At 49.4% G+C, this 18,320-nt stretch overlaps 1 protein-coding gene across 1 annotated transcript in view; it reads right to left on the bottom strand.

Annotated features, from left to right (window-relative positions):
- The window catches only part of LOC111154294 (collagen and calcium binding EGF domains 1), a 221,568-nt gene extending 204,364 nt beyond the window's left edge, over positions 1-17,204 (bottom strand). The window contains exons 1-2 of the mRNA XM_022513800.1: positions 17,074-17,204; positions 16,635-16,715 (exon numbers count right to left, since the gene is read on the bottom strand). Coding sequence (XP_022369508.1) covers positions 16,635-16,715; positions 17,074-17,204 — 212 coding nt within the window. The remainder of the gene's footprint in view (positions 1-16,634; positions 16,716-17,073) is intronic.
- Between the last annotated feature and the right edge of the window lie 1,116 nt (positions 17,205-18,320).

Here is an 18,320-nt window from a genome sequence, read left to right as displayed (position 1 = left end):
TAGGGCTATGGCTACCTTCACTTCAGAATATCTACGTTGCTTTCGGACGGTAATGAGGCTACTGCATTAATTGTTAATATAATTTTGCTACCAAGAAATATAGTTGAAATGAAAGTCCTGTTCACTTGATTTAAAAAAATCCTAAGTAGGGGCGCCTGGGTGACTCAGTTGGTTACGCATCTGCCTTCAGCTCAGGTCATGATCCCAGGATCCTGGGACCGAGCCCCACATCGGCTCCCTGTTGGGCGAGGAGCCTGCTTCTCCCTCTGTCTACTGCTCCCCTTGCTTTTGTGCAAGTGCTCTTATAAATAAAATCTTAAAAAAAAAAAAGACCCTAAATATAAATGTAAACAGGATAAATACAAGTATAAAATTAAATAACATATTAGCATTCCTTTTGAAATTACACTTTCATCTGCTAAGAACACACTTCATAGTACGGTATTATCTTAGGGGTCAACCCATGGAAATGCCTTTGAGGAAAAACAATCTTATTCTTGCAAAATGTAAGTAACTGTCCCTGGTCCGTTGCCTCATCCAGAGTTCTGCTCTGCATGGGCTTCCCAGGTATAGGACTGAACTTCCCCTCTAGAAGTGCTCTCAGAATGGAGCATGCCTGTGAAAACAGGACATCCCACATTAGTGACGATGGAAGCAGCACTTAAGCATGATTTCTTCAAGAGAAATAACTCCACAAAACAAACCCCCCTTTTATTTGGGAGTAAAAATGATTAGAAACATACATTACTAGGTTTTTGTTTCCTTTTCTGGTGTGATGACAATTTGTTACTACCTTGAAGACTGCATTTCTCAGAGACGAGGATTGAAACCTATCATGGTAAAAGGACACATCTGGGATTTGCTTTAAAATATTCCAGCAAAGGAAGAAGGGACAGATGGCGCAAATGCTGGAGAATCTCGATCATCATGGGTGTTGGTAGTGAGCCTATGGGACTTGATTTTCCCACCAGGGATTTCATATTTTCATAATTAAAAAATGCACCCCAAGGGAAGATGTGGTCAGCTTTTCACTTTCAAAAAAGAGGGAAGTCTGTACTTTTTCCTCTTCGTGTTTGCGATGCAAGTATACTGAAAAGCCGCGGCTGCAGTTTAAGGCCATCCCAGTTACACCCGCAGCCTGGTGAAAGTGCTCTCAGAAGGAACCCAGGTTGAGATGTATTCTCCCCTCCCAAGCAGAGGACAATACAAGAGATGAACAGAATCGAGCTTCCACCTAACGAGGAACGTGTCAACTTAATGCGGAACTCTAGTGAACCACCGTCTTATTAAAGCAGGACCGCCTAAGGGCTCCTGGGTGGCTCAGTGCGTTGGGGCCTCTGCCTTCGGCTCGGGTCATGGTCCCGGGGTCCTGGGGTCAAGCCCCGCATTGGACTCTCTGCTCAGCAGGGAGCCTGCTTCCCTTCCTCTCTCTCTCTCTGCCTGCCTCTCTGCCTACTTGTGATCTGTCAGATGGATGAATAGTCTTTAAAAAAAATAATAAATAAAAATAAAAAAGCAGGACCGCCTAACCATGGAAACAGGATGTTAAAAGAGAATTAGCTGGTCTAGGTATTTATACCCAAAGGATACAAACAGTAATACGAAGGGGCACCTGCACCCCAATGTTTATAGCAGCAAGGTCCACAATAGAGCCCAGATGTCCATGGGCAGATGAATGGATAAAGAAGATCTGGTACATATCTATACAATGGAATACTGACCATCAAAAAAAAAAAAAAAAAAGAAAAGTTACGATTTGCAATGACATAGAAGGAACTAGAGGGCATTACGCTAAATGAAATAAGTCAATCAGAGAAAGACAATTATCACATGATTTCAGTCATATGTGGAATTTAAGAAAACAGGATGGTAGGGGAAGGGAGGGAAAAATAAAATAAGACAAAATCAGAGGAAGACAAACCATAAGAGACTCATAACTGTGGGAAACAAACAGGGTTGCCAGAGGGGAAGTCTGCAGGGGCAATGGGGTCACTGTGGGATGGGCACTAAGGAGGGCATGTGATGTAATGAGCCCTGGGTGTTGTAGGCAACTGGTGAATCACTCACCTCTACCTCTGAAACCAGTATTATACTGCAGGTTAAATAAAATTTTTATAAAAAAATAAAAGGGACCAAAAAAAAAAAAAAAGAGTTATCTGGTAATTCACGAGAAGTCTCCTCCTCTTATGTGGGTAATTTGGCTGAAAATGAAGTTCTTGGTTCACCCGCGTTTCACCCTGTCCCTCCCTCTCTTGGCGGCTCTAAACAGAGCCAAATACAGAACCAGAACCAGGGCAGTCAAATGAGGACTCGGGCAACGCAGGGCTGCGGCGGGCCAGTTAGCACTTGAAGTCTTCACAAGAGCCCTTAGATAAATAAACTCGAAAGGATACACAGCGAAATGTTAATTCGCAATAAAAGTTTTTGTAAATGTAAGACACAGGGATTAAGCCCACTATGTTAGCATAAAAGAGGTGAAGGAAATTTTATGAGGAAGCCTTCTCATCTGAGCTCATCATTCCTTCCCACTTTATTAGCATGAGTCTCCCCCAAATGGAACGATGTCTCCATTCTCAAGGTCACGGATTCCCTCCCTACGTGAGGAAACGCATACCTCACCCTCCTTAGCTTAGTCTGTGGGACGGCATGTCCTGAAGGCCAGCGGACAGGAGTCAGCTGGTGGTGCGGGGTTGGGGTGCGGGGGATGCTTAACACCTGGGCAGAGTAAGACGCCCCCCACCCCCCACACAGCAGAGGAGCTCACTTGCAAGAGTATAGAGACCTGGGGAGTAGAGAGACATTCTTCTCTTTAATAACGGGGTAAGAAAACCACCCAAGGCATTCAACACATTCACTTCACAGCTCAAGGGTGGCTCTCCTGTTTTTAAAGCTGATTAGAGAGAATTACCCAGAACACCCCAGAGTATCTTCAATTTCAATGTTCTTTATGTCAAGCAAATCCCCTGGGCTGAAAACTAAGCCCATTTCCGTTTGTCCTGCTCTCTGTGAACGAGTAATCAGTCACAGACTGCCAAACCTAGAAGGAGCTCCACCAGAGCCCCAACCTCCAGTGGTCCAGGATCAGAGCACCAGAGGATAATAGGGACCAGCCCCCGTACGTTCTAGAAGGGAAGTGGCAGGTCATACGGGTCCTGCTGTTCCAGACCAAAGTGCAATCTGGTGACACTAGCTTATGTTTCTTCTGATTCATTTAGGTAAAACTTGATCTATTTGAAATTTGCACCGTCAGTTTAAAGCCTGAACCTGTCCAAGCATCAGGAAGCGCCCCTTAGCGCCTGCTGCTTGAGAAGGCATGCTCTCCAGTGAAGAGAGGAGTCAAGGCGTATCCATACAATGAAATATGGTGCTGTCAAAATGGATCGGTGCCCGGTGTGATAAGTATTCTTCACCTACTATGTGAAAAAAGCAATTGCAGAACAAACCTATTTCTGTACATAGCAACTACAACTATTCTGTTCTGCAGGCACAGAAAAGAGCAAGAAAACCACACTCTAGTCCCTTGGCAGCCGTTACCCTGGAGAGGGGAATTATAGAGGATCCCAGTTCAAAGTCCTGCATCCCTATGATGTAAACGTGCAAAGAGTGAGCGATACGATCATTAAAAAAAAAAAAAAAAAAAAAAAAAAGGACGCTCTTTTTTTGTGCCCCTTTCCTGCAAGAACTTCAAAGCACGATTTCCCTTTCCATCCTTCTCTAGAAGAAAAGCAGCATCTTCCTCTCATCGTTATGGCAACGTCCTTTTGTGGACTCCTCAGAAGTGTGGATGAAACCCTCCTCTCTTCGGGACACAGCATGCTCACTGGGGTCCCGGGAGCCTGTACGGGGCTGCACACATCGCATCAAAGACACATGCACGAACACACACAAAGTGTGTCAGGACAATGCCACAGTCGAGCTGTATGCAAGTGAAGGCGTAAGTAGACATTCTAAGAGGATACCAGTCATTTTAAAGGATGGACATAGGAAATGAGGTTTTTATAAACAGCCCAGAAAGGATTCACCGAAGAGGCTTGGTGGGGCAGCTTGCCCAGAGCTTGATGGCTAAGAGCTACAGGGTTGGCGGCGGGAGGGGGGGGGGGGAGGATGGATCTACAGGAGAGATGCACACGTGCCCCCTCCCTGCTCCCATGACCCACAAGTGGCCCCAGGTGTGTGAAGACGGCCTCCTCCTGCCCCAGGACAGCAGGTGGCAGCCAGGCGGCCAGAGCCCCCCGGGCTAAGCATCTCCAGCCCCGAGCAGCCTTTGTTACTGACCCCGACGCGCCCTCCACAAATAATTTTCATCTGTGCCACAGCCTGAAGCTGTGGTTCCCAAACACTAGGGGTCTCTGGGAAAAAGACTTGGAGAGATGGTGGGGTGGCTAAGGTGCTGAGTCTCTTGTTAGGATCCTTTCGTGCCTTCCCTTGCAGTCTTAAATATCCGTCCCTGTTATGTCCTCCCAAACAGGGTGTCCACACAGGTTACACAGAGGTCACTTCTGAACCACTATGTCTTATCAGCCTCTGATTCCAAGGAATCCCTCTTCAAAGAGCCTCAGAATACCCATCCATGAAATGCAACTGCCTTTCGTCGCTCGATTTATAATAATTTCTATTTCTATGATGTTATCAACATAAATGCTGTTAACTCTGAAAAGCAGCCCACATACACACCTGTACATTCCATACAGACGCACTTGGGGACTGCCTGGTTTAAGGCCCTATGGGAAGCATGGGGCTCAGGGGATAACCACGCAGGCACACTAGCGTATTATCTCGTGGGAAAGTTAATTACAAAACTATAAAAAGCTCCATGTTCGCCAGGGATTGAGACGTTCTTTCATTATCAGAGGAGAGAACTGCCGAGAGAGAGAGATCACAAGTAGGCAGAGAGGCAGGCAGAGAGTGGGGGGGGAAGCGGGCTTCCCACTGAGTGGAGAGCCCGAGATGGGGCTCGATCCCAGGACCCTGAGACCATGACCTGAGCCAAAGGCAGAGGTTTAACCCACTGACCCACCCAGGCGCCCCATGGGAAGTGACTCCTGCCAGCACACAGATTGTCTATCGCACTATGTGGAAAAAAAAAAGCTGTTTGCGTTTGATGCTTGCAAGGAAAGAAAAACACAGCTTGACACTGAAAAGCTTTCATTTATAATACGCTGAGCCATGTTTATATCTTGGGAGAAGGTTCATGTGGTGCAGCAACAAAGCAAAGTATTTTTGGGGGGGAAAAAATGCACCAAAGGTCACTAAGTAGCTCCAGACACCAAGCTGAGAGTCCACGATAGGAAATGAAAAGTGATGGAATTTGCGCGTGGGACCTCGAACTGCTCAGCTTCGGAAACACAGAACTCATGGGGACCGACACAAACTTCAGCTAGAAGTTTCCCTGTAGAGGGGCATGAGGACCCAGGCTTAGCGACCACAAGCAACCACTTGTCCCCTAGGCAAAGGGCCAGGCTGCTCACCCCTCTCTGCCCTTCACTCCAAGGTTTTCCGCCTTGGCTGCAAGTTGGAATCATGCGTGGGGCTTTAAAGATTCCTGTTCCTGGGTGCCCACCTCCGGAGTTTCTGATGTAACTGGTCTAGTGTGCCATGCGGACACTAGGTTGTTTTTAAACACTCACTGGAGGGGCACACACACTCCAATGTTTACAGCAGCAACGTCCACCACAGCCAAACTATGGAAAGAGCCCAGATGTCCATCGACAGAGGACTGGATAAAGATGTGATATTATTACTCAGCCATCAAAAGCAAAGAAATCTTGCCCTCTGCCCTGATGTGGATGGAACTAGAGGGCATTATGCTAAGCAAAGTCAGTCCAAAAAAACCAGTGTCACAGGATATCACTCATATGTGGAATTTAAGAAACAAAACAGACAAACGCAGGGGAAGGGAAGGAAAAGTAAGATGAAAACAGAGGGAGGCAAACCATGAGACTCTTAACTCTAGGAAACAGGGTTGCAGGAGGGGAAGTAGGTGGAGGGGTGGGTAAGTGGGGGCGGGCAGTAAGGAGGGCACCGGATGGGATGAGCACTGGGTGTTATATGCAACCGATGAATCACTAAATTCTGCCCCTGAAACTAATACGGGTATTAAGTTGAATTTTAAAATTACAATAAACTCACTAGGTGATTCCGAGGAGCAGCCCAGACTAGGAATCACTGCCTACAGCTGTGTTTAGCCCGCAAAGAGGAGCCCCGTGAGAGCCAGCGAACGCTGGGACAACGCGGTGGGGAGCAGGACCGGGCTTCTCAATTTAATGTGCACGAGAAATACAAAAGGACCGAGTTCAAAGGCAGAGCCTGCTTCCGAGCATCTGGAGTGGGGGCTCAGCATCTGTATTCCCACCGCGGGTGTCGAGATAAGGGCTCAAACAGATTCTGGCCTCCATCGCCCATCCTAGAGAGGTCGTACAGACGTGAACATCGCAGACTACAGTACGGTTCATGCCACTTCAGGTGGTTTAACCCTCTCCCTTCTTCGGTGGCATTGCTAAAGCCACTTTAGTCCCATCGGCTCCCTCAGGACCAGCCTGGCGGATAGGGATCCCCACGGGAAGGAGAGTGTCTACAAAACAGCCTTTATGTGGCCCACGGTGTGCTGGGTTTTATTGGGGAGGGGAGGATATGGGCTGAACGGTGACCTCCCGAAGTCGAAGTCCCAACCCCACTACCTCAGGTTGTGATTGTCCGTAGAGACAGGAGTCTTGAAGAGTCTTGAAGACAGAGTTAAGAGTGCTGCCCTTACAGGAGAAGATCAGACACAGGTACAGAGGGAAGACCCAGGGAAGACACAGGGAGGAGACAGCAGTCTGCAAGCCCAGGAGACCCATCTAAAGGGGCCAACCCTCCCAACACCTTCACCTTAGACTTCTGGCCTCCAGAAACTGTGAGAAAATTGTTGAAGCCACCCGACACTATGTTGTTTGGGCAGTCCTAGCAAACCAACACAGGGGCTTGGTTTGTGGGTCTTTTTCTAAAGATTTATTTTAGAGAGAGATTGAGAGTTCCAGGGATGGGGTGGGGGGGGGCAGAGGGAGAGGGAATCCCACGTAGACTCTGAGCTGAGCACGGAGCCCAACTTGGGCTCAATCCCATGACCCTGAGATCGTGACTTAAACCTGAAACCAAGAGTTGGACACTTAGCCAAATGAGCCACCCAGATGCCCCTGTCTACTTTTCAACCCTGGTTCTGCCACACACCTGCTGAGACCTTGACTGAGAACTTGCACGAAGACTCATCCCCAAAGGAAGTAACCACCCCACTTTTCGTTTTGATCTCGGTTTCTGGTATTCAAACTTGCTCCCCTTCCTCTTTCTGCTGTGCTCCAGAAAGAAGCCTGGTTAAGTGACCTTCACATAAGTCCTGGGTTCTGGCATAAAACTTCTTTCTCTATGTCCACCCAGCTAGGCCAGAATGGGTGTGAGCGATCTCTAGCAAACCTATGTAAATTAGTATTAAATTCGATTTTCACAGAATTCACACAAAAAATCCTTCAAGTTTTCTCGGAGATAAAATCTCACGGATGTTGTGTTCTAGGTTCTTCTAACCTTTCAGGAACTGCCAGAACTACATTTTTTGGAATAACCTTGCTTCCAAGGAACAGTCCTTGTGGTCTTGGTGGGTTCCCAGGAAGGCAATCTCTGCTCTACCATGCAATTTTTCCACCATAAAAATCATGAGCAATTTCACTATAGAAAAATTCCAAAACAAAACACAGACACATTACCAAGAGCAATGCCAAGCGAAAGTAAAGCAAGAGAAAAGCTCAAAAGAAAGCATGGCGCCCTTTCTGCATGGGCTGAGACAGCCTGACCTCCAAGGCGGTAGTGCTGGGCACACAGGAGAGGTCACAGGAATTGCATCTGTAGGGCTGTCAACCTTCCTAAGCTTAAACGGCCTTTGCTCGAATCCGTGAGAAACAGCAGTTACCAAGGTCAGAAGCTCCCATGTGAGTTTAACATGAACTTTTTCTCCACCCAACTTCACCTCCATAGGATACTCTATTCCTCGTCAAGTTTTTATACTTCTCTCCTCTTTACCATGCCCTATAGCATTTCTCCTCCTAATAGGTCAGGCGGTGCGTTCCAATGTCTTCCTCATTTCCTCTCTGCAAAATGCCATTAGATTTTGCTTTTGTCCCCTCAAAATATTTGTGCTTTCCTTTACCACACCCCCCCCCCCTTCACGCTCAGTGTCAGAACATCACTAAGTCTTCACGAGCTTTACGGAACAAAATAGTTGACATTGTGAAAAGGCACTTCAGAGTTTACTTTCAAAAGTTTAACTCTGGATACTGCTTCGGGGACCAGAGAAATGGCAGAACACTTTGCAGCCACAGGAGGAAGAATGTAATGGTACAGTTCTGATTGAAAGGGACTTCGTTGCATGTTCCTCAAACAGGCGCCCTCATTCGATTTTTGAATGTGAAGTTTTCCATTGTAGAAATTCAAAACAAATTCATGGACAGGAAGCTCTGAGTCAATAAAGCGTGGGATGATCGATATGCACGTTAGGAATTAAGAAAGTACGGAATAAGGGGCGCGGGGGGAGGGGAGAATCAGCCAAGGTAATCCATGGAGCACTCAAGCCGTGCATGAAGCCTGGTCTTGGGAACATGAGGAAAAGCAGAAGTTAATACTCCACTCCTTGCAAACTGGTCATCTTAAGAATGCTGACAAGTTACTTCCATTTACAGTGCATTTGGGGATGGCGACTGGGGAGGGGGGTGGAATTCCAACTCAATAACTGATCCCCCGAGATCAGGAAACCAAGTCACAATCAGAGATGCTCAGGCCAGGAGACCCAAATACAATAAGGCAACATGAAGGTAAGGACCTAAAGATGAAGCCGGATATCGCCTCCCCCAAGTCACCAGCCTGAGAAGTTAGATCTGTGGACAAGGTTACGTACGGAGAACCCCACTCCTGAACCTTGTGTTAAGACAGATCTCTACACAGTGACTCAGTTGGTTAAGTGTCCGACTCTTGATCTCAGCTCAGGTCTTGATCTCAGGGTTGTGAGTTTCAGCCCCACACTGGGCTCTATGCTGGGGAAAAAAGATGGCTCTCTAAAAGTTGGCAAACTTTCTATAAATGGCCAGATGATAAAGATCTGAGGCTTCGGGGGCCAAATGAGGTCTCTGTTGCACAGTGTTGTTTTTTTTTAAACAACCCTTTAAAGAAATGAGAAGCATTCTTAGATCATGAGATGTATAAAAACATGCTGCGGGCCCTACTTTGCTAATTCCTGCCAAACTCCCAGAGCCAGATCCTAGAGCAGAGGGCCCTCCTGGCCTCCCACCCATTCTCTGCCAGCAGCGGCTGGGCTGACAGCTGCCTCCGCCATTCCCGAAGGATGGAGGCTGGAGGGCTTCACCCCAGCGGGCCAAACACAGAACATCTCCTAAGCATAGCCAAGAAAGAAGAGTTGAGAACAGAGATAAAAGCTGAACACAGATGTGGTCCACATTTCTGAAATGCTAAAGGGAACAAACAGGTGATCTAGTTCATGTTCTGCTGCACTGAGCAACGCAGTATGTTCAGGCATCCAAGCTCGCACACGTGCTTTCGCCATGAAGCTGGAAAGATGTGCTGCTTGGCTCCAAGGGGATTAAATACGTAGACCTCATACCACCACCCCACCCCCACCGAGGTCTCAGAATGCAGACCACGCAGAAGGTTCAGATACAACTACAATGATCTACAATGGATTAAAAGGAAGGAATGTGGGGGTGGGGGGAGCAGGCCTTCTTAGAACAGGCTGCTTAAAGATGCTGCTGGAAAACAGGAGGGGGGCCTGTGCTGAGGCTGTCATCCACCTCCCAGTGCCAACAGCCAGAGACTTCACTTCTTTGTATTACTTCCACATTCCAATAAGTCTTGAAAGAGACCTGGGGTACGTGCTCATTTCTCCCTAACACCTCTGTAGAACCAAACTTTGGTTACCACTAGCCCTGGGGTCCTGTGTCCCTGCTTGGTGGGTTTCTTTTGCTGAAAGCAGACAGCTTGTCCCTAGGAAATTTCAAGCTCTTAGCCCCCCAAATGGGACTTTAGTCAGATGTGTGCCTAAAGAACTCTTAAAAATGTCCCCAAAGACAGCTTTGACCCAAAATTCCCTTACTGAAAGATAAACTGAATTAAGATCTTTAATTTCTAGGAGGGCAGAGACTGGAGTTTTTCTGCTTTTCACACAGATGGATTCTAAGTTCCTAGAACTGTGCTTGGCACATAGGAACTCCCAATATTTGAATTAGAGAACAAAAGTTGTTGGTAAAACTTTAAAACTCGTACATGGCTTCATGGAAAAGAACCTAGCCTGAGAAGCTGATGGTATAGCTATTTATGTTTTCGTCCCCAGAGAAAAGCAATAAACAGAGGGAAAGGAGACCTTTGTTCCCTGGCGTTCAGCAGGACTCCTAACGCAGGCAGACCTGCTCACAAAAGCAGGGAGGGTCCTGCCGAGCTAGCGGGTAGCAGGTTTGGAGAAGCTGAACTCACTGACACGTGAACTACTGATTGAAATGCAAACTTTCTCCAGGGAAGATAGAGTAATTCTAGAATAAAAGCGCATTTGCTTTTTCCGGGTGCTTTTTCACTGAGAACAGATGAAGCTAAAATCGGAAAGTCAGGCATCAATGACTCGAGGGACAATGAGCGAAGCCATTGGACCCACGTCAAAGGGCACTCCGGTGAAAGCACAGTCTTTTGTGGGGAACTCAGCTGTTTCCTATCGCTTTGTGTCCTTTCTCCGAGAGTGAGGGAAAAGTGAGACGAAACCCGCCTTGGCCAACACCTTCCGCCTCCCCGACCTCCTCCAACACCTGTTCTCCAACCGAAGAAGATAAGCGTGGGAGGGAGCGGGATCCCCTTTAAAATCGCAACCCCCCACTTCAAAGCCAGGGTCTACAGGGCAATTAACACAGGCAGGAACACCTGTGTCCTCATCAGGTGTCACGGAAAGGAGCAAGGTCAGGGCATCCGCTGCAGCTGCCCGGAGCAGCACCGGTAACACATCAGCAGGGCAAGACAATGAGAGCATCTCGCGGCAGCGCAGGGAATCTGGTTTCCCAAAGAGCCTCTCTCTCAGCTAGAAAAGGAGGCCGACTGCGACAGGATAGCAACCACCGTTCTAGAAAGCCTATAGGTGGAAAGTTGACCTCGTTCGCTTGTAATATTCACTCGGCCATTTGACAATGTATGGGACCCCGTCCAGGCCGGAGACCAGCCTGGAGGGTCTACAGTCACGGACCAGGCTACAGATGCTCCACGCCCCCAGCAGGCTGACCATCCAGTGACAGAGGGGGCTTCACCCAGGGAAACCGAGGCTGCTGGCGTCGTGCCAGTGATTCAGACAGTTCTGCATGAACCGTGTCCACCCGTCTCCTGCTCTTTTCATACCACCTGAGCTTTCAACAGCTGCGGACCAGGGAGGCAGAAGGGAGACCAGACTGAAGGGCTGAAGCCCAGAGGGTCGACTTCCCGCTCTTGCCTCTGCCTGGAATCCATTTCGTGACTCGAGACAAGGGGCAAGCCTCCAAGATCCTTTAAAATGGGACACCTATGCCTCCTGCCTATTCTATGGTCACATGAGTAGGGCACCTTGTGTGGTCAGGAAGCAAGAAACAAAGATGCTTTGTGATTTTCTTTTTTTTTTTTCCCACTGAGGCCCTGGATTTCTGGGGCTTTCCTACATTTGAAAAGGTCTCTGAAAACAGGTGTGTACAGTGGTGTATAAACACCTTGTTTCTGGATGTGGGGTGAGTTTGCTTGTCAAAAGTTTCTCCCATATTGTCCAAAACTCAGCGAGTGTCCAGCAAGCACCTACTATGTGCATCAACATACCAGACTTGGGGGGATTCAAAGTGATTATGAGGGGTAACGTTCGTCCAGCATTTCTACATAGGTCAGCTCATTTAATCCTTCACGGGAACCCTGTAACTCCAATATTAATAGAATCTCCGTTTTACAGAGGAGACCACTAAGGTAGATTAAGAAACACTTTGGGGTGCCTGGGTGCCTCAGTGGGTTAAGCCTCTGCCTTCAGCTTGGGTCATGATCTCAGGGTCCTGGGATGGAGCCCCGCATTGGGCTCTCTGCTCAGCGGGGATCCTGCTTCCCCCCTTCTCTCTGCCTGCCACTCTGCCTACTTGTGATCTTTATCTGTCAAATAAATAAATAAAATCTTAAAAAAAAAAAAAAAACCACTTCAAAGTCACAAAACAATTTGGTCAAAGTGGCCTTCCAACTGGCACAATTCCTATTACTGTGCAGGTTTTCACCTCCCAGCCCTCTGTAGGAACCCTGTGACCTCCCAGATAGTGCATCCCCCAGTCTTCCCTCCAATGAGGCCTCAGCTCAAGTCCAGAGCTCTCAAGCTGGTAGGGCTGCTCTAAGAGACTCTTGTTCTCCGAACCCCATGTAGACCCATCTGCAGAAATAACACGTTAACTTCCACATTTTAACAGGATTTGGCAACACTTATATTACAGAAAACTAGGAGTTTTTGCATCCCTAGGTCATCATCTCCTGCAGGAACAGGATCCTAAGAGCAGGACCTAATGAGATCCAGAGGGGCAAATACTGCTGAGGGGAAGCTAGGAGCCATGGCCGTCCATGAGCCACAGAAGAGAGCCACGGCCAATGCAATCTGAACACCTAACACTGTGTTAAAGAATGTATTTTCTCTTGCTCAGAGATTCCTACCTGCTTCTAATCTCTTCTCCATCATTGACAGTACAATGTTTTTGACAATGTTTTGACAATGACTTTGAACTAGACCACCTACCATTGTATATTGGTTAGTTTCAAAGGTCTGAGTCTAAATATCATGTCTATAAACAGACCAGAGTTAGTAATTTATTGTTCTATGCACATTCTGTAAGGCTATTTTAAGCTCAAAATAGATGCTCAATAAACCCTTACTGGGTCAGAAAAGTTAGAATGTTTAGTAGATACCAGTTCACTCAAAAATCGGATTTTCCAGGAGCACCTGGGTGGCTCAGCTGTTAAGCGTCTGCCTTCAGCTCAAGTCATGATCCTGGGGTCCTGGGATCAAGCCCCGTATCGGGCTCCCTGCTCAGCGGGAAGCCTGCTTCTACCTCTCCCACTCTCCCTGCTTGTGTTCCCTCTCTCGCTGTGTCTCTCTCAAATACAATCATTAAAAAGAAATGGGATTTTCTGGACCTTCCCTACACAATGTGTTCATTTTTAAAAGCCTTTAACAGGTCATTTTAATGAAGACCCAATAATGAATGGTAAACATGAACCTTTTTTTCAAAACTACATGGTCGGGGATGGGGGGTGGGGAGGAAACTCATGGGGAATAACCTAACAGACACAAAAAGGGTAACACCCTAATAAATGTATGAGCTTAGTTTGGCTATAATAGAGCCTTAGATAAATCACACCCCGCTGAAATCTTTACTAATAAAGGAGCATACTCTAAGTTCGATTATAATGCTGAGCAGTACATCCTCTAAGCTTGGTAAGCAGTCACTGGCATTCACTCAAGTGTCTGCTAAACGTTGGGCACTTGGCCCAATGCACATTGGGGTAGAGAGTCTCAAGAGACAGGCCCTGTGATTACGAAATCCTTTAAGGAAGGAAAGCTATACACATATGAACCAATGTTGCATAGGACAGGAGAATATATGAAGTCAGTTACAGAGGACAGATCTCCAGGATAGTGGTCACTGAAAAACCACTGGTTATGGAGAGTGTTGGAGTTTTCTATCTAATGTCGTGAATTTACAGCCATCTGAATTTATCATCTTCCTTAGACCCCAGGATCCTGAAAGTTCTGCCATCTCTGTAGGCACCTCCGGGATGATGAAAAGGGCCCCGGGCCCAGACTTTGAAGTCAGACAAACCTGGGTTTGAATCCTGGCTCCCGTGTGTATTAACTTTGTGACCCTGATCAAGTTTACTTAATCCTGGAGTTTTGGATCTTCCCCTGTAAAACTGAAATACAAACGCTTTGAGGATTAGAGATAATGTATGTGAAGAGGAGAGAAGAGAGCGGAGTTCAAAGTCCTCAGGCCATCATTTCACATACAGAAGGGGAACCTGAAAAGGTGCTCTAGCGAAACCACAGGAAACAAGGGTACAAAGGCCATGGTTGGGGGGGTTGCTCCACAACAAAGATTCTGAACCCACCCAGCTTTCCTTCTCCACATCATTTAGGTCTCCATAGGTTTTTAGGAATAACAGATCAGATTAACACTACCAGGAACATGATAGGAGTGAACGCATCCTCCATGACTTTTTTTTTTAAGTCCCATAAAATCATTTAACAAGGTCAGAAGGACTTCTGTAGTTCTCTCACTTGTGCTAAAAACTGTGCAAAGGGCCAGTGGTAAAATCGGGGCCATCTGTCAGCATTCCCTAAGAAGCACCTCAGTGACTGCACTTAAGCTTAATTAAGGGTCATCCAAGAGTTGAGAGGTCTGGTCTCCTGGAAGGCTGGTTCTTTTCGTTTTTGGTTGATGCGGGAGGATTAACAACACGTGCACCTGGAGAAGCCTCTGTGCCCCTCGAAGGATTTAAATGGGTTTGCATGGTGACCAGATTGAGGACAGTGGTTTCTGTATTAAGTGCTTGCATTAACACACAGGCTTCGGAAGGTTTGGGAACAGGCTCCTAGGATACTGCTGCTGGTTTCCAGATCCCACTTGGAGCAGCAAGGGTCTACAGGAGCCGGGACAATGAACCAAGAGGATTCCAAGCTCAAGTCCCTCCATTCTTGGCGTTCAAAAGCAAACAGGGGAAGCAACTCCCAACCAAGTTTGTCTTTAGGAAATTACTGAGTCATGGGAATGGTATAAAACCAACAGAATATACACAGAACTCTGGATCCATGAAGGAAAGCAACAAACCCATTTTCCCCAGCTGAAAACCCCTTCTCCCATTCCACTCACTCCCCAAAACAAAGTTCCTTACTTTTCTGTGATATAAAATAGGCTTTTTGTTAGTTGTCATAAGCTGTCCTTTCAGATAGCTGTTCATGAGAACACTTACAAAGACACTGGTAGTGTCTCTTGTTGAGTCTCAGTGTAAAAAGAAAAACTTTTTACAAACTGTTTTTAAAACACCAGGGAAGAGGAGTAACAGTCAACCTAGAACACTCCTCAGGCACCAGTGGTTTCTGAAAATTGGACATGCACTCTGCAAGTGCCCCTGATTTATGCGCAGTCTGACCTTCAGGGACTGAACAAATGAGTAAACCATCTCAGGGACACTTTCCCTGTTAAGTTAGAGGCTTTGTGCTAGGATGATAGGAAAACAACATGTCCCAATACTGTGGTCATGTGGAGGACACACGGGACTAGCACCAGGCAAGCAATCCTCTGGCCAGCACCCTCGGCCATCCCACCGGCTAGAGGACCTTGCCTACCCAGTTAACCACTTCAAGCCTTTACCTACAGAATGAATACACTCCCCCTGCCCCGCCCCGGCCCCGGCACATTCCACGGGTGTTGAGCACCCCTGTCCTGGAAAAGACAACCCTTCCCAAGCCCGAGCCTCACTTTAACAATGGTGGTCATTCCATAGCCAACAAATTTTAAAACACAGTATGCAAGGTAACAAATTCCTGGTTTTCATACCACAAACTCACCAGTCCTGGAACCACTTCTATCTGAACCTTTGAGCATGGGAACTAACATTTCTGCGGCTCCAAAAGCATGGCGGTGGATTCATCAGTTACAACATTATGAAGAGGAAAGCTTTTTTCCAAATTCACTTCTGGGGATTGCTATTACCTTGTACTACCCAATATTTATCCTGGCGCCCCAGAGCAGAGGACCCACAGAAACAGTCTGGCGGGAGTGTGCGATTCCCAGTATCTTGCCCAGTACTTTCAAAAAGCAACTCGTGTTTATGGATTTATGCCTCCCATCCAGTCAAAGCACTCGACCAGAAACCAAAGACTTTGGTGAAAACAAATCAACCCTCACCTCCAAAAGGCCGCAAGCAGGGAACGTAATTCCTTTTGTTTCAAATGACAACCGCCTGGGAAACATTTTCCAATCTAAATGGATTCCCTAGCCCTGGTCAGGGTAATTTAAACAAGCACCCAGGTGATCTGTGGAACGCACTTTCAGAGAGGACTCTCCTTGTGGCTCAACATTCTTCCTAGACAAGCCCCCCCGCCCCCAACCACGTCCACTGCCCGCAAACCACCTCCATCGTTTTGTCTCCAGTGGCCCTCAAAGTGTTACACTCTGTCCCGACAGAAGGTCAAAAAAGCAGTCAAGGACCAAGTATCTACTTGTCAACTTTGTTTTTGAAACAAAACACGAACGCCGTCATCCGTCTTTGCTACGGCGCAGTTTACACCCACAATCCCATCCACTTTCTGATGAACTTTCAGCCTCTTCTTCTCCATCACGCAAAGTATTCCAGCAAGCGGCCAGCAAGTCAGGGTCCTAGGGTGGAAACTCTAGGTGCACGCTTGGTTGCCCGTCATTGCTCTGGCCCCAAAACCACACCGAAAGGCTTGCACCGAAGAACTCCCCAAGCACGTCCCCGCGCGACCGCGGCCCTCGGTCACCAAGCGAGTCTCCAAAGCCCTCCCCTGCGGAGCCGCGTTCCCGGGTGCGTGGCGGACTCAGCAGAGCCGCGAGACTCACCTGAAACACGTGGTGAGCTCACCCGAAGGCTTCAGACACGGATATTTCGTCGTGGCGATCTTGTTTTCTGAGCAGATTTCTCTAGAAGACAGTGGAAGCCGCCACTTCGCTGGCTGTCCGCGGGAGAGCGCAGCGCAGGGCGTGCGAGGGTGGCGGGAGCTGCGTCCCGGCGCGCCGAGAAGGCGCTGGTCCGCGTACGCGGACTCGGGGACCGAGCGGGGGTCCACGGGCGCGAACCCAGCCCCGGGGTGGCCGTACCAGGGAGCTCTGACCCACTGACAGGGGAGCCCGGGCAGGACGTGGATTTAATGCCGCCCAGGGTAGTGGAGCGCCCAGCCCGTGCCAGCGGAGCCAGGGCGCGCGGGTGCCCGCAGGGGCCGGGGTCCCGCTCCCACCCCACGAGCCGGGCGCGCACCCAGCCGGGGCTGGCAGCGCTTACCTGTCGCCGTCCTCGGGCTCCTCTCGGTAGCTCCACGTGTGTCCCAGCGCCAGGAGCAGCAGCAGCGGACCCAGGCTCCTGCCCAGCTGCCTCCTCACCGCTCCTCCCCGACTCGGAGGCGGCGGCACCATCAGGGAAGCTCCCGGCTTCTTCCCGGCGCTGGAGCTCTCTCCCCGCCTGTGCTCGGCTCCTCCGCGGCCGCCGCCTTCCCTCTGCCCGGCAGGGGGCGCCGGAGGGCAGGGGCGTCTGCGCCACCTGCGCGAAGCGCGGGGCTGGAGGTGTCCGGGAGCCGGGGGTCGGGCCAGGAGTCCGGGGGTGGGGGGGTGTGCGTGCAGATGTGGCGGAGGAACAGGGAGACGCGTCGCCCGCGGTGCTCGGCCGGCGCGGGAGTCGCGGGGTCTCAGCCGTTTCGCCCGGGATGTTCACTCGGGATCCACGGACTCGCGGGGCTCGGCTGCGGGCAGCGCCCTCCCCTGTCGCCTCCTCCTGGGCTGGGAGGGACCGGCGGGGCGCGCAGAGCCGGCGGCCGTGCGCATCTTGCCCCAGGCTAGTCCAACCCGGAGGAGGAGGAGCCGGCTCGCACCCCGGCGGCGGGGGGGTGGGGTGGGGTAGCCCAAGGGTTAATAAGCGTCCTTCCTGGCGTCAGGTCCCTTCCGAAGGCCGGGGAGGCCTCGGGTCGCCTTTCGCCCTCCGGCGCCTATGCCCGGCTTTCCCGCCACCCGTGCTCCTCTCGGCGGGATTCGGGAGGAAGGAATCGGACGGACTCAACGCTTCTCCCCAGCGGCCCTTCCACGGCTGCAGCCGCACAGCTCACAGGGCTCTGAAAATCCTAGAAGAAAGTTCTCTGGTCGTTGTATTTGTTCGGAAAGTCTCTGTTTTCTTCCTCACTGGAGGAGGGGACAAGCCAGGAGCGCGCTTTCTTTCCTTCCTTTCTCCCTTCTTGTTCCCCACCCGGGTAGGTGGGGATCTTACAGGCCCCTGGCCCGAGCGGCTTTCACGAGGTTTCCACGCCACGTGAGCCACCGCGAGTGAGCGCTGGAAACTCCTCAAAGACCAGGTGACACGCCAAGGGGCCCTTGATCACCGGCCCTGCCCGCTGCTAATTAACAGCAGGCGTGTTCACTGGGAGCCCGAAAACCCCGGGGGGGGGGGGGAATCCGCTGCTTTGGTGATGACCCCACTGTAATGTGTTGCACCTCTGCATCTTAACGCTCTGTTACACATCAGCAGCTTCGGTGCCTGGTAAG

This window comes from Enhydra lutris, unplaced genomic scaffold (assembly GCF_002288905.1).
Source record: "Enhydra lutris kenyoni isolate GAN:26980312 unplaced genomic scaffold, ASM228890v2 scaffoldscaffold36, whole genome shotgun sequence".
Lineage (NCBI taxonomy): Eukaryota > Metazoa > Chordata > Mammalia > Carnivora > Mustelidae > Enhydra > Enhydra lutris.
This window is presented reverse-complemented; position numbering and strand designations above follow the sequence as displayed.